Raw genomic sequence first — 23,411 nt, 5'->3', positions numbered from 1 at the left:
CCTTAACGTGCATCGAGAGAAGAACACGTAAGAGTCACCGAGATCAGAAAGAAAACTGTTGCTTCTCACAGAGGCCATGGCTATGAACATGGAAAACCCTGGAGCTCACGAGTGAGCTTGGCAAGGTCACGTGACTCAAAGTTCATAGATGAGACTGTACTTCTCTACACTAATAATGAACACTAGGAAAATAAAATTAAAACAGCAAGGCAGGGCGCCTGGGTGGCTCAGTTGGTTAAGCAACTGCCTTCGGCTCAGGTCATGATCCTGGAGTCCTGGGATCGAGTCCCACGTCGGGCTCCCTGCTCAGCAGGGAGTCTGCTTCTCTCTCTGACCCTTCCCCTCTCATGCTCTCTCTCTCTATCTCATTCTCTCTCTCAAATAAATAAATAAAATCTTTAAAAAAAAAAACAGCAAGGCAATTCACAATATCAAATTTAAGAATCAATTTAATCAAATGGGCAAGACTTTTACACGGAGCACAAAACAGAGCTGAGAGAATTCAGAGATATACCACAGCTTCACGGAGGGACACTGCAATGACGCTAAGGTGTCCAGGCTTCTGAAATTGACCTATAAAGTCAACACAATCTCAATCGAGGTTCTAGCAAGCTTTTGGGGGTGGGGGGAATGACAGAAATTCATAAGCTGATTGTGAAATGTACATGGATATGTAAAAAATTTAGAACAGTCAAAACCATTTTGAAAAAGAAGAATAAAGCCGTGCCTGGGTGACTCAGTCAGTTAAGTGTCTGCCTTTGGCTCGGGTCATGATCTTGGGGTCCTGGGATCGAGCCCTGCGTCGGGCTCCCTCCTCAGCGGGGATTCTGCTTCTCCCTCTACCCCTCACCCCGACTGTACTCTTTCTTGCTATCTCTCTCTAATAAATAAATAAAATCTTTAAAAAAAAGGAAAGAAAAAGAAGATTGGAGGACTCATGCTACTTAATTTCAAGACTTACTGAGAAGCTACAGTAACCAAGACAGTGTGGTTTTGGGGAAAGAATGAGCAGATTGATTTGCACAGATCAACAATCTGATCTGTGCACATATATGCATATATATGTTCAATTTACTTTCAACAAGTCGCTAAGGTAATTCAGGAGAGAAAGGACAGTCTTTAAAAATCGGTGCTGGGACAGCTGGACATTTGTATGAAAAATAACGGGCTTCAGTTCTTACTTCACACAATACACCTGTGGTTCACACATTTTGGGGGCATCAGAATCACCTGGAGGGCTCCTTAAAATTCAGATTTCTGCCACCCATCCTGCAGTTTCTGATTCAGTGGGTTTTGAGCGGGGCGTTTTGAGAATCTGCGTTTCTAACTAGTTCCCAGGTGCTGCTGATGCTGCCGGCCTAGGGAACACACTTTGAGAACCACTGCCATCCAGAAAAATCAACCTGCAATGATCACAGACCTATATGTAAGAGTTAGGTGAAAAACAGGATGGTATTTGCTTGTCCTTGGGCTACACAAAAAATGTCTCAGACAGTATCTAGGAAATCCTAACCATACGTTTTTTTAAACTTGGCAAATTGAATTTTACCAAAGTTAAAATTCTCTGTCCACCAAAAACAACAGTAAGAAAATATATAGGCAAGTCACAAAGGTGAGTAAACTATTCTAAGTACATCCGTCTGACAAAGCCCTCGTGTTCAAGATACACGAAGAATTCCTAGACGTCCATAACCAAAATACAAACACCCAATAAAAGTGGGCAAAAGATTTGAACTGACACTTGACAAAATAAGGTATGCAAATTTCCAATGAGCTCATTAAAATGTGCTCAAGGTCATTTGCTGTCCAGGAAATGCAAATTAAAACCACAATGGTATATAACTTCACACACACAGAGGAATTAAAAAGTAAAAGTGGATGAGGCCAAATGTGGACCAGGCTGAGGAGCCGCTGAAAGCCACCCCCCGCCCCCGCCCGGCTCCTGGCGGTATAGATAAACTAACACAATCACTTTGGAAAATCACTTGCCAGTTTCTTATTAAATTCAATGCACACCTACCAAATGGCCACGATTTCCCTCACTATACATGGACGCGACTTGCACACCAGTGTCCAGGACCGCCTTGTGCATCACAACCCAAATGTCCAGCAGCAAGGAAATGGGAAAGCGAATGTGGTTTATTTGCACACGAAATGTTACTATGCAGTCAAAAGCCCCGAGCTCTTGCTGCCTATGGCCCGATGACGCCCACCAGCATCATGCTGAGAGAGTGGGTGGGCACAAAACGGCCCCGACTCTCTGGCTCCGTTTACCAGAAGCTCTCGGACAGGTGAAGCCCATGCATGGGGGGCGCGTGGCGCGGAGGCTGCCTGGGGGCGGGGCAGCCCCGAGGCCCCGGGAGACAGTCCCCGTCCCCGTCGGTGCCGGCCACACGGTGCACGCAGTGGTCGCAACTCGTGGAACAGCACGCTGGCTCCTGAGTGTAAATCACACTGCAATGAAGGGAGGAGGGAAAGGGACCAGACGGAGCCTGAGAAGTGGAGGACTCCAAGCTGAGTCCCAGAGCAGGGGGCCCGAACGCCCAGGGGGGGCGGGGCAAGACTGCAGGCGCAGGGTTCCACGTGGGGCAACAGGCCGGGACTGGAGGAAAGCAAAGTGTTCCAGTGCCACTCCCCACGGAGCCTGCCCTCCTCCGAAGGCCGGGGTCCAGGGAAGGCCGGAGAATGAACGCATGAGCCAACGAGGGAACAGCGAGTATGGAGGTGGTCCAGGGAGGTGAGAAACAGGACAAGGGAGGAAGCAGTGAAGCGCCTGACCCCCGAGTGTGTGGAAGTCATGGGGCGGAGGCCTTCGATCCTCCGACGGGGGCACTGGGACAGGCCCCGCATACCGTTCTCTGCTCATCCCTCCCCCTGTCTCCTACCCCCACCGCCGGGAGGCCAGTGTCAAGGCGGGCTCTGAATCTAGCCACGTTGGTTGGCGGTCAGCCTTGCTGGCAGACAGCACTGGTGCTGACGTCCTGAGCCAGCGTGACTTCTAAAGGTGACCCGTGGCCTTCCACGCCCCGGAGAGACGGGGCGGCCCTGCTGGGTGGGAGTGGGAGCCAGGAGCCCTGCGCACACCTCACCTGGCCCATCTGCTCCTGCAGCTGGTCCCGCTGCTGCTGGAACCGGGCCGCCTGCCCCTGCAGCTGCTTCTCCAGGTGCCCGCAGGCCTGCTGCAGGCCCCCGCGCGCCGTCCGCACCAGCTCCAGCTCCTGCTCCAGCGCCTTCTGCTGCTCCCGCAGCTGGTCCCGCTCCTGCTCCAGCTGCCAGCAGGGGGGCAGGGGGGCGTCGGGTCAGGCTCGGGCACCGCGCCCCGTGCACCACGCCCCGTGCACCGCGCCCGTGCACCACGCCCCGTGCACCGCGCCTGTGCGCCCTCGGTCCCGTGGGCTGAGCACCCCACCCGGCCGGCGCAGGGCCTGGCAGGCTCCCTTATGCCTCCTCCCCCGCCCCCTGCTGTCTGGGCAGGAACGGAGAAGGTGGAGGGGTGGGGTTGCCGGGCGGGCCTGGCTCCGAGAGCAGCCCGGGGACCAGCCTCACCTGCAGGACCAGGTGGCTCAGGGTGCGTTTGTCCTGAGCCAGTGCCTCCGTCAGGGCCGCCGTCTTGGCCAGGGAGTCCCTCTGCTCCACCCCCTCCAACTTCAGCCGCGTCACGAGCAGTCCCAGGTCCGTGCTGCTGGACTCGGCCTAGGGCAGGGGGGACGGTGCGGTCACCCCGATGACACTTTGGGATCCACGTGCAGACCGTTCCCACAGGCGGAGAGCCGTTGTGCCAGGGAGGGAGGGAGCTCTGGGCGGGACAGGGTGGGGAGGCCTCTGAGGTGGACGCTGGCCCCCTGGGTCCTCAGGCTGCAGCCAGGAGAGGTGGCAGGGTAGCCGAGGGAGACCACGGGGAAGCAGGTGTGGCCAGGGGCCAGGGCCCACTGGCTGGGGACTCTGCCGATGGACTGAGGGCCCAGGAGGGTGAGGAGACAAGTGAGTGGGAGGGGGCGGGCGGGGAGGGCTACCCGGGCCAGGGCTCTGCGCAGACCCTCCCTCTCGCTGTCCAGGACGTCCCTCTGCAGCCGGGCCGAGTTCAGCGCCTCCTGGGCTGCCACCAGCTCCTTCTTGAGCCCTGAGACCTTCTCCTCCAGCTGTTCTAGGCGCCCTTGACTGAGGCCCAGAAACCAGAGGGCAGAGGGTGTGAGGTCACCTCCGGGCAAGAGGGGGCCACAACGGGCAGGGTGATGGCCCACAACTCCTTCTGAGCCCAGGGAGCCCCAAAGGAGCATGGGTAGCCCTGAGGGCCAGGAAGCTCGTGAGCCCTGTTTCAGGGCTTGGGTGGGACGGTGGTGTTCCTGGTCCATACCCGGACAGCCCTGGGTGATGAGTGTGTGTGTGCACACGCCCGTGTGCACACACAGCTCACAGGGCCCACCTCTGCCCCTGGGGCGGGGAGTAGGCCTTGGGCCGGAGGTTGGAGCAGAGGTGTGGGGGCGGGGGTGACAGCCCAGGCTGGGGGATTCTGGAGAACCCTTCGCCCCTGCTGTCCCATCAGGCACCCCCACTCCCGGAGAAGAGCCCGGTAAGGACGTGGCCCTGTGTGTAGCTGGGGACACGGGGGCTGAGAGGCGTTGCCCAGCGCACCTGGTCCCCAGCTCCCTGCGGCCCCGCTCGCCCTGCTGTGCCAGCTCTTCCTTCTGCTCTGCCCATGGTTCGCGGCCTCCAGCCGTCTCAGACGGCCGCCTTGCCCCTCATCCCCTCCGCCACAGTCTCCAGAGCCCTTTTCTTGCTGGGGACAGGGTGGTGGAGGTTGGGGCAGCCCCAGGACTGGGTCCCGGGAAGGGGAGCCGAGGGACACACCCTGGGTAGAGTCAGACCTCGGCCCAGTGCCGGGAGCGTGGGCAGGGCAAGGGGAGGTGCCAGGCCAGGGGGCCACTTGGGGCAGCATCCTGGGGAAGCGTGGTGGGGGACAGGAGACACCCAGCCACCTCTGGCCCCGGCAGGCCGATACCCTCCCAGACGGCTTCTGTGAGCCCCGAAAGCACTCGAGGGTCTTGCTCCCTGGTGTGTCCCATGCTCAGCCCTGTGGCACCCACAGGCCAAGCTCAGCTAGTCCTTGCAGAACTCAGTGGGAAGGACGGGACCCCTCCTCTGCCGGCACCCTGCTTAGCTCGCTCTGACAGGGACCCCGGGCCCTTGAGGTATAGCACCTTGTGCAAAGCCGTGCTCACGGGCTGACCCACTCCAGAGGCCTCTCTGCATGCCACCCCTCAGCCAAGAATCTGGGCCTCAGCGGCTCCCCATCGGGTCCTGGCCCCTGGAGCGCCCAGTCCTGAAGCCTCCCTTTCCCAAAGGCCCGTGGGATCTGGCCTCTCTCCTCCCCCAACGCTGAGGGGCCCACCCGGGCCAGCCCACCTGTCCCGGGCGCTGCAGCCTGCCCCCCCCCCCCACTGCCCTCTGCTCAGTGGAGGGATGGCCCCCACCAGTCTCACCCTGCTCACTGCGTGGCTCTGCACTCCCCCCCTCTGCACCTGTCGGCCCCTGGGAGGCCCCCCTCCCCCGTCACAGGAAGGCTTCGGGCCTCCAGGCAGCCTCCTCCTCCATCCCTCCCTGCCACGCCCCACGCCCGGGCTGAACTCCTCTCCCCGGGTCGTTCCCGGGGTGCCTCTCAAGGCAGGGTTGGGCTCATTTCTCCTCAGATCCCCGGTCTCAGCACTGAGGGCACTGTCGGGTCACCCAGAGAAGGAGCCCCCCCTCCCCGAGGGAGCCGCAGTCCCCCCACCCCCAGGGGGGATGAGGGGAGGCAGCCTCCTTGCTGCTCCCTCTCCTGGCCCCTTTGGGAAGCACCTGCTCCTCCAGCCAGAGCCTGCGGGGCCCCCACGTCCCAGCCCAGGCAGGGTGTGGACCTGGGAAGCCCCTCCTAGCCCCTCAGTCAGGACTGTGGGCCTCGGGAGATTCCGTGCTTCCCCACTCCCACTGACCCCAGAGCACTGAGATGTGCACAGAAGCATCCAGAAAGCCTCACAGCTGACTGCACCATAGGCCGCCAGATCCACAGGACAGCCCAGGAGGGCTCTCAGGCCACCCCAATGGATGTGGAGGGAAGGGAGTTTGGGGGATTTACGGACCATTTCTGAAGGATGGACAGGACTCCTGGGAGAGTCCTGGGAGTCAGGCGGGAGGGGGGAGAGAGCACGCAGGTGGAACCAGGCTGCACTTTGGGGATGCAGGGGGAGGGGGCAGGGCATAGGCTGAGCCTGGGCAGAGGCAGCCCAGGTGGGCCCAGATGAGGGCAAGGAGACTCAGAGCAGGCAGGGGGCTGTGGGGCTGAGGGGACAAGGTGAGGCCAAGGGAGGCGGCCTTGCCAGGAGCAGTTTCCGTCCTGGAGGCGGGCCCGCTCTCTCTCCTGCTGGCAGCGCCCCTCGGCTGGCGCTGCCCGGCCTGCCCCGCTCAGCCCCGCGGTCACCTTCGCAGGAGCTCGCTGGTCGCCCTGCAGTGCTGTGCCTCCCGGCTCTGCGTCCGCAGCCTGCGCAGGAGGTCCTCGCGCTCCCGCACCTGCTCCCGCGGGCACCTCCTCGAGGCCTGCAGCTCCTGCGGGCTCTCGGACAGCTGCTCCCGGAGCCGGGCGGCCACGGCCTGCGGGGACTCCAGCTGCAGGCGCAGGTCCTGCCCCGGGCGGGCGTGCAGCGTGAGCCCCTCTGGCCTAGGCGGGCCTTGGACCAGACTCCCCCAGCAGAGCTGCACTGCAGACCGGAGCCCCCTCCCTGGGGCTGCAGCTCGGGGGCCCCGAAGATGCACTGGCTGTGTCCAGACCCTTCCCCGGAGCCGCCTCCTTCTCAAAGGCCCTTGGCTCCCCTCGCTGGCACCCCGGCCTCCCTTCCTGGGGCCCGCGGGGTGTCCGGCCCTGGGTAAGCCATGGGCAGGCCGGGTAAGGGCCCTCTGTGCACAGCCCCGTGGCTGCCCACCCGCTCCTGCAGCCGCCGCCTCCCGAAGGCTGTCTGCACAGCCTGCAGTGTGGGGTCCGGGGCGTCCGGGGAGCAGGCCCGCGGTGGGGGCACACCCCGGTGGGGAGACGCAGAGCGCGTGGGCCTCCTCAGCGGGCCCCGGGCCTCCTCAGCTCCAGCACTGCCACCCCATGCCAGCTCCGGGCCCCCGGCGTCCACCTGGGCCACCTGCAGGGTGCAGAGAGGAAGGGACGGAGGGAGAGAGCTCAGGGCTGTGGCCAAGCAGGGCCCTTCCAGATCCTGTGGAGGGTCAGCCATCAGGATCCTAGCCCCTCTGCGGCGTTACCCCAGGAAGGACCGAGACGGGCCTGCACCTCTGGGATGCTCTTGAGAACGTGCTGCAGGGACTCGGCTTCATCCTCCGAGGTGTCCGCTAGCAGCTGGCCTCTGGTGCGCCGGGACTGCTGCGGCCGGAGCAGATGCCTCAGCGGGGCCGGCGCCGAACCCCCACCCTGTGCCCGCCTTCTCGCAGCCCCACGCACCAGCTTCTGGACCTGCATTCTGAGGGAAGAGATGGTTGCCTCCTTCTTCGAGTTTTGCTCTGTGAGCTTCTCCACCAGGAGCGTCTGCTCGGAGACCCTGGAGAAAAGGTGGGGGCCGGGGAAAGGGTTGTCAGAGCAGAGAACAAAGCCCAGAGTGCAGGGGGGCCCCGAAGATGCACGGGCTGTGTCCACACTCCCCCTGTGCTGTGGCCCACACCCTGGCATTGGCCGAGCAGGCCTCAGTCCCTTGCCTGGTCAGACACTTCTCTCCTGCTCTAGAAACTTCAGTGGCCCCCACTGTCCCTGGAGCAACGTGCAGAATCAGAGTTCAGCATTTCAGGCCCCCACCCTGACCCCAACTTGCTCTCCAGCATCATGGCCGGTGGCCCCTGAGGCCCTGCCCCTGTCCTTAGGGCCGTTGGTCCAGCTGCTTCCTCTGCCTAGAGCGCCTCAGCCACCGAAATCTAACAACAAGTGATGTCATTGTCCCTTCCTTCCCAGGAGCCACCTTCTTCTCAAAGACCCCTGGCTCCCCTCCATGGCACCTGGGTCTCCCTTCCTGAGGCCCCAGCATCTTTGGCGTAGGCCCTGGGGTGAAGCCCCTGCAGGCTGCATTGGGCCATCATGCTCCTTTGGGGCTGCTCTGGGGTTTGTTGGACTCAGCTGGTCCCCTGAGGGCAGGGCAGGTTTCTTCCCCTCAGCTTGCAGGTGTTTGTGGCCAGTGATCCTAGGTTCTGTGAATTGTGCGCCGGGGCCAGCAGGTTAGGCCTTCCCTGGGGCGCTGCCTCCCCACCGCCTGCCGAAGCTGCCCTCCCGAGATTTCTGAGCCACCGACATGGTTCTGCGTCCAAAACCTCGTGTGCTTGCTCTGAGGCTCATTTGCACCAGGAGTAGACCTGGGCCCCTCCACCTGCCTCAGCTTCTTAAACGGGCTACCTCAAAGCAGGCGCCCACCTCTGGAGGGATGTGCTTCTAGGCCGGAAAAGTCCACTTCTGGGACCCAGCTAGGAGGACGCAGTCCAAATGCGTCCACTGCAGCGTCCCCTGAAACCCTCAAAGTTCGGGCGCTCTAGCTCGGCCTCTGGAGGTTGGCTAGGGACTTGTGAGCCCACCACCTTGGGGACCATCCCTCTGCCGCCAGGAGCGCCACCACGCACGTGAGCAGAGGGCTGGCAGGTCCAGCCGCCCGGCACCCACCTGGCCTGGAGCGCCACCTTCTCTGCGTCCCAGCGGCTCTGCAGCTGGAGCATCTCCTGCACCTTGTCCCGTAGCTGCCGCTCCAGGGCCCCGGCCTCGCTCCCGGCTGACAGACGCAGGTTGGAGTCAAGGTTCAGGCAGGCCGTTTGCAGGCGCCAGGCCATCCTGGCCGCCTCCGCTCGCATGTCCGTGAGACCCCTGGGGTACAAGGGCAGCACCCCCAGCTGAGCCTCAGGACCGTCCACGGGCTCCGGGCCCGAAGGCTGCGAGCCGCTGGGAGAAGCAGGATCTGGTCACCTGGGCCCTGCTCTCTGCCCACAGCCGACCCCCTCCCCTGCCATCCTCAGAAGCCTCCAGCACATCCCAGCTGGGGAGGGGGAGCGGGGCCCGGCCAGGACAGGCTCTCTGCTTCCAGCACGACACTGACCCTCTGAGCCTCAGTCTCCTGCTATGTGAACGGGGTGCTGACATGACATGTACCTCAAGGATCCCAGGTCAGACCTGTGTGAGGTGCCAGAGGGATCCGAGGGGCCCTGAGGCTCTGCCCTATGGATCCCCCCCTCTGCAGCATCCCCCTAACTGGCCTGTCCCACTGCCTTCTCTCCCCTTGCACCCCTGCCTACCCTGCTCTGTCTGTTTGTGCTTCTCCCACATCGCTCGCCTTTCCTGTCTGTTCCTCCACACCTGGGGGGCCAACCCAGTGGGGCCCATGCCCTCACCTCTCTGTGGTCGCACGCAGCTCGGCCAGCTGTATGCGGAGTGCAGTGACCTGTCTCCACAGGAGGAGGAAGTCCTGGGGCCCCCCTGAGCGTGTGCGCTGGCTCTGAAAGCAAGAGGCTTGAGTCTGCTTCCGGCGTGGGAGGTGAGAGGAGCCCCACAACCCCACTCACCCTCCCCACAGCCCCCTCCTCCGGATGCTAAGCTGGGCTGTCTCCCACAGCAGGGAGCAGACCCAGCACCACCTACGGTCCTGCAGCCCCCTTTCCCATGGGCTTATCTTCCCAAATAATGCAAATTGCCTGCTTCCTGGGGAGCAGTGCTCACTCCCCCACCCCAAGGACCTGGGGAAGTGACCACATCCAGGTCCTGCCCAGAACCAGGACTCACCCAGCCTGGTGTCCCTGCAGCCCTCAGCAACTGTGCGCCCCCCACCCCCTCCCCCCAGCCAGCACAGGGAGGGGGAGAGGCTTCCCTTCCTCCTCCAGCACCAAGAGAGCAACTCTTACTCTAGGGGAGCCCCTAACATGTCCAGGTGTGGGGCTTGGTCCCTAAAGGTGCCAGGGACACAGAAGCCTCTACCCTTTGGAGCTCACGGAGGGGAAGGTGGAGAAGCCGCCCGCTGAGACAGGGCAGAGTGAACTGGGTAGTAATGGTGGAGCAGGAGGCCACTGTAGGACTGTGGGGGAGGGACAGGGGACGGAGTTGGGGGCAGTAATGGGACGGGGCCGTGTGTGGCCAGCGGTGTCAGCCTATCAGGGAACTGAGCGAAAGCCCAGGGGTCCTGAGTCTCCACGCCACCTTCCCGGGCCCTGCACTCGGCTGTGTCCTGAGTGCTGACCTCCCGCGACCCAGGCAGGCTCACCGTGGGCCCAGCACTGCCCCATACTCCCTCTGCCCTCCCTGCCTGTTCCAGGCGCCTCTCGAACGCTGCTTTCGGACAGAGTGCCTCCACTTCTGCCGGCTCTCAAGACCCACACACCCTCCCTCCTTCATGAAGCCTTTGCCGATCCCCCGTCCTGACCCCACATCTGAGGTCCCCCCCTTGAGCCCAGGAACACTTCGCTGTAGGCCCCTGCGTGCCTGGGACCAGAGTCCTCTGTATGCTTGCACCGCGCCCCGCACCCCCATCGTGATCATCAAAGAGCAGGGATTAGACCTGCCTCCTGGAGGAGCAGACGCCTGGCCTGGCCTGCCCAATAACGACGATGAAACTACATTAGATTCCAGGCTTCACAGCTTCCGGAATGCAAGGCTGGGCTGGCTGACGTGGGGAGGAGCTCTCAGGCCAGGAACCGGCGAGGTCAGGAACTCCAGAGGAATACAGGCAACCTCTTGCCACACTCAGCAACTTGAGCATGTTTCCTTGACCACGGGCTCAGGGGACTGAGAGAAAAACCTGGGGTCCATCCAAAGGGGGAGTCTGCCCACACTCATGAGTGAAGTCTCAAAGCTGCTAAGTAAGGGGCGCCAGCTGGGACTGACCAGAACCCCCAGGTGCCCACATACACACGCATGCACACCAGCCCTGCCTGCAGGACACTGTAAGGAGGTACCGTGGATGGAATGTCTGTGTCCCCTAAAATTCGAATGTTGAAACCTAATCCCCAGTGGGATGGGATTTGGAGGTGGGGCCTTCAGGCTCCACCCTCGTGATGGAGTTAGCGTCTCATAAAGGGGCCCCAGGGAGCTCCCTCGCCCCCTCCACCGTGTGTGTGCATGTGCGCGTGTGTGCGTGTGCGTGTGTGTGTGTGTTTATAGTGAGAAGGAGCTGTCCGGGTGTGTGCGTGTGTGTGTGCATGCGTGCATGTGTGTGTGCATGTGTGTGTTTATAGTGAGAAGGAGCTGTCCGGGCGTGTGTGCACGTGTGTGCATGCGTGCGTGTGTGTGTACGTGTGCATGTGTGTGTGTTTATAGTGAGAAGGAGCTGTCCGGGCGTGTGTGCGCATGCGTGTGTGTGCGTGTGTGTGTTTATAGTGAGAAGGAGCTCTCCGTGTGTGTGTGTGCTTGCATGCGTGCGTGTGTGTGTGTGTGGTTATAGTGAGAAGGAGCTGTCCGGGCATGTGTGTGTGCTTGCATGCGTGTGTGTGTGTGTGTGTGTGTGTGTGTGTAGTTATAGTGAGAAGGAGCTGTCCGGGTGTGTGTGCGCATGTGTGTGCATGTGTGTGTGTGTGTGTGTGTTTATAGTGAGAAGGAGCTGTCCGGGTGTGTGCGTGTGTGTGTGCATGCATGCGTGTGTGTGTGTGTGTGTTTATAGTGAGAAGGAGCTGTCCGTGTGTGTGTGCGCATGTGTGTGCATGCGTGTGTGTGTGCGTGTGTGTGTGTGTATAGTGAGAAGGAGCTGTCCGGGCGTGTGTGCATGTGTGCATGTGCGTGTGCATGTGTGTGTGTTTATAGTGAGAGGGAGCTGTCCGTGTGTGTGTGCGCATGTGTGTGCATGCGTGTGTGTGTGCGTGTGTGTGTGTGTATAGTGAGAAGGAGCTGTCCGGGCGTGTGTGCATGTGTGCATGTGCGTGTGCATGTGTGTGTGTTTATAGTGAGAGGGAGCTGTCCGGGTGTGTGTGTGCATGTGTGTGCATGTGCGCACGCGTGCGTGTGTGTGTGTGTGTGTTTATAGTGAGAAGGAGCTGTCCGGGTGTGTGTGCGTGTGTGTGCATGCGTGCATGTGCGTGTGCGTGTGCATGTGTGTATGTGTGTGTGTGTGTGTGGTTATAGTGAGAAGGAGTTGTCCGGGCATGTGTGTGTGCTTGTATGCGTGTGTGTGTGTGTGTGTGTGTGTAGTTATAGTGAGAAGGAGCTGTCCGGGTGTGTGTGTGTGCTTGCATGTGTGTGTGTGTGTGTGTGTGTGTGTGTAGTTATAGTGAGAAGGAGCTGTCCAGGCCCCAGGAAGCAGCCCTGGCCACACACTGAATAGTCTCTCACCTTGATCTTGGACTTCCTGTCTCTAGAACTGTGAGAATTAATGTTAACATAACATAAGCCCCGGTCTGTGCTTCTGTGACAGCAGGTGGTAAAACAGGAAGGAGAAGTATCTTCCCTGTGGATGTGGGGCCACAAGCCAGCCTGTAGTTTTCAGTCTGAAGTCATATAACCTGGTGGCTTAAAAAAACTCAAGCTGAAAATGTACTTCATTGTGGCCCCAAAGACTATCAGAGCCCCTACGCACCTGTCAGAAACAAATGAAAACCCTTTCTGGAAGATACCACATCCATTCCAGGTTCCAAAGAACTTTCCCAAAGTTCCAAGAAAAATAAACAGCTCTTGGTTTAAAATAAAAAAATAAAATCACTAAAGACACAAGGAAACAGAGCACTATGATCAAGAGCCAGCAGAAACAATAGAATCAGACCTTAAGGAACTCGAGACGTCGGAACATCAGGCACAGTGGAGAACATAACCATTTTCAGGATGCGTCAGCAAGTAGACGAGAGGCTTGAACATGTGAGTTAAGAGTAAGATATTTGGAAAAGAATCTACCAGAATTCTTAAAGATGGAAAAACATGATATTTGGAATTTAAGCAAAGCAGGCAGGTTTAACAGAGCTTGGACACCAGAGACAGACATGCTGACCGGGTAGGTATATTTGAAATTGTCTAGAATACAAACCAGGGTGACAGAAAGAAGACATGCCAGGTTCAGAAGCCTGGGGGGCTCAGGGGTTCGTGAGAGCGGCTGGCCTGCTCGGGGTTGGCAGGAGCGAGGATGAGCACAGGCAACGCTCGGAGACGTGGGGGCTACTTTCCAAAAGTAACAAAGACACAGCATCCTGATGAGTCCGAAGCAGAATAAACAGAAAGAAATCTGCACAGAGACGCATCCTAGTAAAACCGCAGAACGGCGACGTCAAAGCTGCCAGGTGGGAGGACAGATTACCTTTGCGGGGAGTCACAGCATGAAGGCCCTGGGCACTGACTTCTGGCAGCGACCACAGAGCCAGAGGACAACGAAAGGGTCTTTAAGGTACTGAGAGAGAGCACCTGCCGCCCATGAGACCTTCCACGGCCAAGGGGGAAATGAAGACCCTTGACAAGCCAATCCAAGCTGAACTAGAGGCCTGTCCTCCAGGGCATTCGTTCCGCTCGGCAGTCACAGCCCGGCCGTAGGAGGAGGCGGGGGCAGGCTGGTGGGCTGCCTCTAACAGGCCTCCAGCTATCATCCACTACGCTGCGGGGACAGACGCGGCCTCTCGGTGACACGTGTAAAGGTGGCACTCCCTCTCTGTGGGCCCTCCGCTTCCGCACAGCAGAAGGGCCCACCCGGCCTCCCCCGAACCACAGCCACACACAGCCGGGCACAGGGGCCAAGCCGTCCCGCATGGCAGCCATGCCCCGGGCTTGCGGGGGCCCAGCCGGCTGTCCTTTCCGCCTGACGCTGGGCGGGCAGTGCAGGACGGCCCTGGGAGGTGGGCTTGTCTGAGGCACGTCTGGGTGCGGTCAGCCTGAGGCCCAGGCACGCTGGCCGCCCTTGGCCTCTGCTTTCACCTGGAAGCGGCCATTTTCCAGGTGGTGTCTGGGAAGAATCCTGCCAGTGGCGCCGGCAGAGGACAGTAGGAAGGCCGTGGGGACACCTGCCCCCTTTAGGGATGGCCACAGCTGCGGAGGCCCGCCTTGCCCCGGGCCGTGCCCCTCTCAGGGGCCTGTGTCCAAGGACAGACCAGAGCAGAGGCGTGGATGCCTCTTTTCACTCAGTGGCCACAAGCATAGCCGTGGGAAGACCTGGACCAGGCAGGGGAGCAGGGTGTGATGTGTCCCAAGCATCTCCCCCAGCTCACGCCAGGGGTCTTGCCATTAGCGACCATCCCCGGGGGCTGCGGCCTAGGGCACTGTGCCCTGAGCCCCTGAAGGGCTTAGGGTTTCGGAAGACTGTGATTAGGCAAGGCCTGGGAGGGCCCTGCTGGCGCTGGCCAGGGGCTGGGAGCAACGGTGTGGCCCAGGCTCCTTCGAGTGCCCCCCCACCCCTGCAGCCCGAGCAGGAGTCAGGCCTACGGAGACCTCCTTCCCTCTCAAGAATGGGGCAGGCCATGCCAGAGCCAGGACCCTGGGCCCTCGTCCTACTTCCCAAGTCTGATCCTGGGGTCCTGACTGCCTGTTCTCAAGGGAGGGCCTCCCTAACCTGGTGCCCCCACTCTGTAGACTGCTGTGGCCCAGCTCGATGGGGAACATGGTGTGGCAGCAGGTCAGCGGCCTCGCCCTCCAGGAGGAACCACAGCTAGAGCCAATTTACCCTCTCCCGGCCCCCACTGCCTGCCCCCTGCCGCGGGCCATAAGCACCAGGACAGGTGTCCCCTGCCAGTGGGCAAAAGCGGGGAAGCACCTGTCTCTCAGTCCAGCGCTGCGCCTCCTTCAGCTCCAGCTCGCTCTGAAGATGGAGCACGCTGTCCGCTGTCCTGGCCAGCTCCTCGGCCAGCCTGTCGTTGGCCTTCTTCATGTGCTCCAGCTGTTTCCGCAGAAGGGTGTTCACCTGCGCGAGACCGGTGCTCCTGGCGGGGCAGAAACCGCAGCAGCATGACCACGGGCAGGGGGCTTCTCCTTCCAAAGGCTCTGAGAGCCAAGCCCCACGCTTCCTGGGCCCGGCCAGCCCAGCTCGGGGGTGAAGATCCCCAAGCCACCGCTAAGCGGCACTGACCTCCTGCGATGGGGCACCCACGGCTCCCCAAACTGGGGCCAGTATCTGAGTGCTCCCCAGCACACTCCATCTCTGAGACGCCTGCTCGCCCTCCTCCTCCCATGCGGAGCGTCCCTGGCTGGGCCCCACGAGTGCGGCGGGCTCCGTCCCAGGTTCAGGGGTGAGCCCTGAGACGCATGAGAGGGGCGGCTCTGGCAGCTGAGGGGACCGGGCCTGGGAGGAAGGGGCAGGGCAGTGGGGAGAGGACATCCGGCACACCCCATGAAGGGGGCAGCCCCCCTGTGACCGTGGGGTCCTCTCTTCTCTGAAACTGGCCGTGATGGGTAGAGCGGCCCTCCGAGAGCTAGCCCTCTTGGCCAGGCTGCGAGGCCGCAAAAGGGACCTTCTCTGCTCCCCTTTCAACTTGGGCATCACCTCCTCTTGGGTTGTGACCCCTCACCCCTGCCCCTGCTGTTTTTGAAAACTGGTTTTCGAAATGTTTCTCAGCACTTTCCTTCTGTTTCCAGAGTCCCTGAGGATGAAGCAAGTAACGGGAAGTATTCCACAGATGTTCTAACCTCCCCCAGGTCTGGAGACGCAGCCGAGCTCAGGGTCTCAACCCCTCCTGGCTGTTCTCCCTGCAGTGTGGAGACATGCCCCTTCCCTTCCGGGGACTGTGTCCTGGAGCTTGGGGTCAGGGGCTACTTCTGGAGAACTGGGGTTACCACTGGGGAGGCTAGGGCATGACACGTGCTGGCCGCTGGTGAACAGAGGAGCCCCTGACCATGAAGTCAGAGTGGCCTGAGCCAAAGGGGTCTGGGAGTCAGGGCCGGAGCATGAAGAAGGGTGGGGCTGAGGGAAGCACCCATGGGTGCCCCGGGACCAGCTGTGCTAACAAGGGCCATGGTCAGCTCAGGGGGCCTGCCTGCAGCACTGGCCAGAGCACCAGCTCGGTGGCGTCGGGGCCTGGAGGTGGCACGCTTGGCAGCGCAGGGCCGGTGAGACCCCCAGACCTATTGGACCTGCACCCCACACCTGAGGCCCACAGCCTGTTGGTCCCCCTCCTCACCCTGCTCTGCCCACTCTTTCCCCTGCCTCTGAAGCCTGGGGCCAACGCGTCCAGGCAAGTTTGACTTGGAGTCACTTTGGGAAGAGACTGGCCAACGGCCCCAAGGCACAGTGGGGTCTGCTGCCTCCGGGGGTGACGGCCGAGCTCCCGGTAGCCCTGACTGCCACATCAGTCCCGACCCACCTCTGCTCAGCGGCCTCCAGACGGCCCAGGGCCTCCTCCAGGTCCACGCTGTGCTCTAGCTCCGACCTCCGCAGCCGCGCCTCGGTGGTCTCCAGACGGGCCTGTAGCTGGGGAGGAACGGCAGCCCGCCTGGCCAGCAGCTCCCGAGCCCGCCAGGCAGGGCAGCTGTGGCATAAAGCCCTCCCCGCGGTGGGAGAGAGGGCACCCCTCAGGCCGCCAGCAGGGGTCTGCTGAGGCTGAGGCCCCTCCACACGATGGGGATGGGGCCGAGGGGCAGGCATTCGCCCCCCGACCCTGGGCCAAGTGCCTGTGGCTGGTTGAGGAGGGGGCCTCCGGGGCTGCTTCATAAAGGGCAGGATGGCTGAACTGCAGGGCGGGCCTGGGGTCACCCCCGCTGAGAGAGTGCAAGTGTGGGGTCCTGCCCCTCCAGCTACCCCGCCCCCACGGCCACGGCCACAAGTGGGCTTCCACCCCCGGCAGGCCTGCTGGGGAGGGGGGTCATCTGAGCGGAGCTGGACCAGGCCTGCCTCAGAGCCTGCGTCCTTCCTGGCTCCCAGCTGGGGCCTGAGCAGACGGGGAGCCTAGAGCTCCAAGGGGAACAGGAGGTGCTAGGGGCTGCCCCTGGCTGTGCCGACCCAGAGCACACTTGGGGTGTCTGGGGAGGGGAGCTCAGGCCCAGCAGGCGGGCTGGTGGGGGTCTGAGACACGGGGATATCAGGAGAGCCAGGAGGCCAGGGCAGGGGCTGGGGGTGACCACAGAGCAGTCACACTGGCCCCCCTGACCCCCGCCCCGCCCTGCCCATCTGCTCGGGGTGACGTGGGGGCGGCCGGGCCCCTCTGGCGCCTGCACAAGGGGGAGGCTGAGGCGCCCGTGGGAGCCTGACATGTGCGCTGAGCTGCGGGGTCTGGGAGTTCAGTTCTGACTCATGAGGCTTACTAATCTGTCCGCAGGATTTCTGGCTTCTATTCCCACCACCGGTTCCCAACATCTCCCCACCCTGTGCTAGGAAGGTCCCCCACCCCCACGACTGGGCCCAGGCCACAGACAGCCCTGGAGGGCAGGCGAGCTCGCTGATGTCCTCCTGGAGCTGATGGGGGTGAGGATGCCCCCGTGGTCCTGCCCTGAGGGGCTCACTAGGGATGGGGGCAGCGGTGAGAGCCGGTGTTTAGTGTGGGGGCTGCTGGTGCTGCTGATTCCTGGAAGCCCCGGATATCCTGGGGGCCCCGGGCAGCTGGTACGGGTCACTGGTCATGCTGGGGAAAGGGCCAGCGCCTGGCTCAGTCCCAGCTCCAACACTGGCAGCACAGCCCTGGGCAAGCCTGGCTGCTCTGAATCTCAGTGTTCTCTTCCAGAAAGTGGGGTCATCTATCCTGCCACATAGTGCAAGGAGGACTCTGAAGACAGCAGGGGTGGGGTGGGCCAGACACAACAGGGGCTCTGAGTACCCCACACTGGGAGCTGGGCATCTGCAGCCCAGTCCCGCGTAAGGAGCCATCGGGCTCGGACTGGCAGACCCTGGAAAGAGGATCTGGCCTGGCAAGTTTCCTCAGCTTTCTGCCATGGTTTCCCCACCTGAACAACAGGAGGCCCCCCAACCCCACACTTTATAACCACACGGCCTCTTGCTGCGGCGGAAAGCATTGTGGGTGCCCCGGGGACCGAGGACCCAGGGGTCACAGCTATCCTCTGAGGACTGCCCTGGCCTGGGCTGTCAGGAAAAGGTGTGGGGTGGGGGGCAGAGCCAAGTCTCTACAAGCGCCGTCTGAGGGTTGGGGCCAATTCCTAGCAGACCCCAAAAGTGAGGTGCTGGGGCTGAGGGCTCAGGACTGACCCGGCTGCCTCCACAAAGCCCCCGGGCAGGCAGGACACAAGTCAACACTTCAGCTGGGCTGGGAGACCCGGGGGGGTACTTTGCAGGAGGGAGAGGGGGCCTGGACACCCGTCCTATCCTCACCCTCCCCCCTCCAGCCCGTTTTCCCATCTGTGGCTTGGGATTTAGATGTGCTGTGGCTGACGTCACCTGTCATTCTATGTCCTAAGGCTCGACGATGGTCCCAGCTGTCTGGCCACCAGTCCCAACAGGTGACCACCTCTCCGCAGGCCAGGCTGCCGCCTTCTGCCTGCCACGAGCCCGGTGCGCACGCTTACCCGCTCACTGAGCGTGTGGTACCTGCTGGCCAGCTCGTCCTGCTCAGTGCCTGCCTGGGCCAGCAGGTTCTCCAGCCTGGCCAGCTCGTCCTGCAGGAGCTCATTCTCCTCCTGCACACGGGCCGAGGCAGTCAGCGGCCCCTGCACCCCTGTAGGGGCAGTTCCAGCGTCAGCCCGGGCGGCCGGACCAGGGCCCCCCACCTCCTCAGACACGGCACCCTGTCCCCATGGTGGGCCTCTGGGCCGGTCCCCGGGCTCCCACTGCCCCGCTCTTCCAGGAGGGTCCAGCTGTGACCCGGGACCCTGGTGTGGGGGATGTGGACTTCATGCTCCAGGCCTCCCTCCCGCTCCTGTTGGAGGGCGGGCCACCGACGCTTTACCTCTCATCCACACCTTTAACCCCAGCACAGCCCCAAACCAATTAGAGCGGAGGGTGTGGGAGTGGCCTGGACACTGGGGACCCCCGCCCCCTGTGAAGCAGGGAGAACTGCTGAGTCAGGGTAACCCGAGCTCATCTGAATAGCGAGTTGCTTTTCTAAGTACACAGTGGGCTTTCTTCTTCCTTAACACACACCTTCTGAGAGTGACTGGTTCCCTCAGGAGGCTGGACAGACCCTTACTATAGAAAGGGGTGTCGGGACCCACACACGAGGGAGTCCCCAGCACTAGCTAGGGCCAAGTGGCCTGACCAGTTGGGTGGCCCCGCTGCAGGGACCCAGCCTGGGGCCAGTTCCTTAGCTGCAAAGCGCTCTGCCCCAGGGGGCCTGTGGGCTGGGTGAGCAGAGGTCTGGGGCAGGGTGGGGGGGCCTGTGGGCTGGGTGAGCAGAGGTCTGGGGCAGAGTGGGGGGGGCCTGTGGGCTGGGTGAGCAGAGGTCTGGGGCAGGGTGGGGGGGCCTGTGGGCTGGGTGAGCAGAGGTCTGGGGCAGGGTGCGGGGGGCCTGTGGGCTGGGTGAGCAGAGGTCTGGGGCAGGGTGCGGGGGGCCTGCTCAGTGTCTGTGCTTCCTGAGTGTCGACCTTCAGGACTTTTGCTCATCTAATGAAATGCAAATATGACGAAATCAAGACAGCTGGTCACAAATGTGTCACAAACACAAATGCAGTGCCGGACAGTCCTTGTGGCCTCGTGGTAAGCATGCTGTGGGTCTGGACACGTGACCCCTGTGGGTGACCCCGGGGGGGTGTGGTTCGGTGCCCCATCACACTGCAAGATGACAGGAGGGGCCAGCCTGGGTGGGGCTTGGAACCCGGAGGGGGACACTGCAGGGGCAGGGGACGCACGGAAGCTGGACTCCAGCTGATGGCTCTGTGCCTCCCCTGGTGCCCCCCCACCTCCATCGTCACCCCCACCACCGCCCGTCACCTTGGTGTGGTGCGTCCCCCAGGCTGCCAGCCACGATCTCACGGATTCGGGCAGGTACCGGCGTGGGCGGAGCCTGCGGGCCTTCCCCACGTACGGTCAGCGCCCGGTCTTCTCTGCTGGCCGTGGGACTCAAGACGGTGTCCTCCAGCCTCTGAAAAACAGCCATCCAGGCACACTTGGGGCTGGCAGCCTCCTGGACAGCGAGCCCCCTGGGGTCCCTGGGGGCTACCACGGGGCTCCCCGGCCCAGCCGCCAAGTGCTCTGCAGAGGACGGCCTGAGGCTACCACCCAAAGCACATGCCTTGGTTTCTCTACCTGTAGAGTAACCCGGCGGTGCTCTGAGCACTGGGGACCCGGAGGACACCTAGCCTAGCTGGTCACTGTGCCCTGCCCTCTGGCCCCGCTCCACCTCTGTGGGGGCCGGGCTGAGTGTTCACGGTGGGTGTCTCCAGAGGCACCAGGAAGCAGGCACCCCTGCTCCGGTCCCGGTCCCGACCGCCTGCAGCAGACGGTCTCACCACTTTCACAGTGGGGGTTGCTGGGAGGGATTGACAACTTGTAAGGGTCTAGGCCCACCCACCCACCTCCCTTTTTGGACACGGCCAGCTGCTCAGGGCTTCGCCCTGTCCACCAGGAAGGGCACGAGGGGGCCCTGGGAGAGGGCAGGGCAGGAACCACAGGAGGGGCTGTGGGAAGGCAGTGAGGACAGCCCTCCTTCCTGGCCCGTCCAGAGCAGCTGACCTGCCGTGGGAGAGGTCTCAGGAGGCCTGGAAGTGGGCAGGAAATCCCAGGGTCCTGGATACACAGAGACTGGTGTCGGGAGGTCTTGGGCTCTGAGTTGGCACATTGCTTTTGCCCTGGGGATTCTCTGCATCATGAGGTGGGCAGAGCTGGGGGAGGGCCGGGGGGTGCCCTCTAAATCCTGGGCCCAGGCAGGGCCCTTCTTGCTGGGTCTAACTGTGGCCCTGGCCATGGGAAGGACATTCTTCACTCTGGATGTGAGAGGGCTTGGTGTGACAAGATCACCGGATGCTTCCCAGGGGATCCTGGAGACAGTGACTCTCCAGGGCTGCAAACCGGGGTCCTCCCATCACACCCCCACCCAGTCCCAGACTTCTGAAACTCATCTGTCCTCTAGCTTCCCAGGATCCCTCTCCCTGTGATCCCTCAGAGCCTGCTCCCTCGCCCTGTGACTCCCCAAATCTCCCTCCCAGCCCAGGGTCCTGATGAGTGACCACTGAGCAGCCTCCTACTGCCTGTCCCCTCCCTCCTCTGATTTCCTCCCAGCTCTCCCTGAAGCCTTTCCAGGTTCAGACCGCTCCACCTGGCTCTGACACTCAGCCCCTGGCTGGTGGGGGTGGAGGGCTTCCTGGGCATACCCCTGTTCTGTGCACCCCATTGCCCTGGTACGTTCTCTCTGTTCTTCCTTCCTGAGATCCCAGCCTGGGATCTTCTGCACACACACCTCAAATTCTCCTGGGACACAGGCATGTTCCATCTGGACCAGAATGCCAAGAGTCACCCCCCCGCCCTGAGACCTGGGTTCCTGCATGACACCTGGTAAGGCCCCATTCTGATGCCCAACAGCAGCCCAGGTGCTGGACGGTCACTGAGCAAATACCGAGAACCAACTTCCACTGCCCTCCCCCTGGAGTGAGAACCCTAGTCCTGGTTCACCTGGGACCCAGCCCTTCTTCAGGCTGGAGCCTTACTTCACACAGTGATGCTTGAATTTGAGTCAGCAGGGGGCCTTGGGAAGGCGCCATCCCCCAACACCCCCCCCCATGACCCCCTTCAGTATTACTCTGGGTGGGAGGTGAGCAGCCTGCCTCCGGCGGGGGGTGGGGTGGGGGGGGAGGATGTGCCTGCTACCCTTTCTGGGCCAAGCAAGGCACGAGTGCCAAGACCATCAACGGCGTCTAATGTCCTCCTGGGGGGAAAGGCGGCTAAAGGGGCTCAGCCATTGTCTGCCCTGAACCCTGTATTTGCACGCGGGGAAACTGAGGCTCAGGGGGGTAGTGAGACCCACCCCGGGCCCCGCTGTAGGAACAATGAACTCCAGGAAGCTCTCCCTCCGAGGCCAGGAACGACTCTGCCCCTTCGCCCTCCCCCACCCTCCCCGCTCCCCCGGGCATCCGAGGCGCCACCCGCTAACGGGAAGCCTGAAGCAGCGCGGCATAAACCTGACTCATTCCTAACATTTACAGAGGGTCACTTATTAGCCGAGCCGTCCCAAGAGGCGCTGGGGGCGTAATGGGTTCCAGCTGTGGCCGGGTGCCTGCGATGGGCCGCGGCCCAGCTGGAGCCGAGGGGGCGCGGCGGGGGGCGCGCGGAGGGGAGGGGCCGTGGGGTGTTGAGGGCGGGGAAGGGGCAGGCCCAGGAGGGACAGGGGCGGGAGGGGAAGGGGGCCGGGAGGGGGAGGGCCAGGAGGGGGCGCGGCCGGGAGGGGAAGGGGAAGAGCCAGGAGTGGGGGGCGGGGCCAGGAGAGAGGCCTGGTCTCCATCCGGGGCCGGTCGCGGGGCCTCGCGGACCTCCGGGCAGGACCCCGCGGCTCGCTGCCTGTTTCCGGCCGCCTTGAGTCTGGCCCAGAGAGGCTGCTCCCTCCGCCCCGAGACCTTCCTGTCTGCAGCCCCTGGCCGCCACCTGCGGCCCTGCAGGTCCGGGCGGGTCGCCTCCTCTGCGGGCCGGGGGCCCTCCTCCCGGGCTGGCCATTCGTGGTCGGGGGCCGAGGCGGGGGGTGGGGGTGGGGTCTGCGTGTCCGGGCTGTGCACAGGGAGGCTTCCAGAAGGCTACCCCCCGCCCCGGGACTCTCAGCCCGTCGTCGGAGGGCTGGACATCGGTTTCCCCAAAGACCCCAGACTCACAGTTGAACGCAGCCCTATCCCTTCCTCGCGCCCCCAGCGCCCTCCTCAGCTCAACTTGCGCTAAAGGCCACTGCGAGGTCCCAGCCCCTGCTCGGCATGGCCCATGGAAGCAGATCCCTGCAAGGGGGCCAGGCACCCCTTGGTCACGGTCACCCCTCCCCACTGCGGCTGTGTGGACGGGAGAGCCTGCACACGGAGGAGCGTGGGCTCCCCTATCCTCCCCACCCGGATCAGAGCAGGACTCCCCTGGAGAATTGGGCTGGGGTCCCTGTCCTGCCAGTGCACCGCGTGACCCTGGGTGTGTCCCCTGCCTCAGGTCCTCGTCTGTGAAATGGGAGGGGGCACCCCAGAGCCCTGGGGGGGGCGCTGCGGCTCTGCGGAGGGTGGGGTGTGGAGTCTGTGGGACAGGAGGTGGCTCGGGAGGGCAGGTGGCCTTGTGGGTCAGCCCTGGAAATCACACAGAGCAATTTCACTGCTTCCTGTTGCTGGGGGAGCAGCATCAGTAAGTCCCTGAGCGGCTCCCCCTGGGCGTCCAGGCTGCTAGGGGCACCGGACGCAGACCGCCTATTACCCAGGAGGAGGGAAGGATGGGCTCGTGAGAGGAGCCTGGCATCTTCGGGACGGAAGAAGGTGAGGCTCCCCCACACCCGACCTCGGGAGACCCTTGGGTGCACCAGAGTGGGTTTAATGAGCCCAGTGGTCGGGAGGGAGGGGCACCAGAACCTCTGATCACAATCCCCCTGGGACAGAGCGTCCAGTGGACGGTCCCCGCTCAGCCGGGTCACAGGCTGCA

The 23,411-nt window shown here is 62.5% G+C and overlaps 1 protein-coding gene across 1 annotated transcript in view; it reads right to left on the bottom strand.

Annotated features, from left to right (window-relative positions):
• CROCC2 (ciliary rootlet coiled-coil, rootletin family member 2) overlaps positions 1-19,920 on the bottom strand; it is a 59,934-nt gene extending 40,014 nt beyond the window's left edge. The window contains exons 1-13 of the mRNA XM_078070037.1: positions 19,755-19,920; positions 18,775-18,864; positions 18,395-18,543; positions 16,246-16,352; positions 14,703-14,868; positions 9,391-9,494; positions 8,672-8,869; positions 7,475-7,571; positions 6,954-7,160; positions 6,455-6,654; positions 4,014-4,731; positions 3,547-3,693; positions 3,090-3,269 (exon numbers count right to left, since the gene is read on the bottom strand). Of these exons, the coding sequence (XP_077926163.1) occupies positions 3,090-3,269; positions 3,547-3,693; positions 4,014-4,731; positions 6,455-6,654; positions 6,954-7,160; positions 7,475-7,571; positions 8,672-8,869; positions 9,391-9,494; positions 14,703-14,868; positions 16,246-16,352; positions 18,395-18,543; positions 18,775-18,864; positions 19,755-19,920 (2,529 nt within the window). The remainder of the gene's footprint in view (positions 1-3,089; positions 3,270-3,546; positions 3,694-4,013; positions 4,732-6,454; positions 6,655-6,953; positions 7,161-7,474; positions 7,572-8,671; positions 8,870-9,390; positions 9,495-14,702; positions 14,869-16,245; positions 16,353-18,394; positions 18,544-18,774; positions 18,865-19,754) is intronic.
• Positions 19,921-23,411: the final 3,491 nt, after the last annotated feature.

Source organism: Halichoerus grypus, chromosome 4, assembly GCF_964656455.1.
Source record: "Halichoerus grypus chromosome 4, mHalGry1.hap1.1, whole genome shotgun sequence".
NCBI lineage: Eukaryota > Metazoa > Chordata > Mammalia > Carnivora > Phocidae > Halichoerus > Halichoerus grypus.
This window is presented reverse-complemented; position numbering and strand designations above follow the sequence as displayed.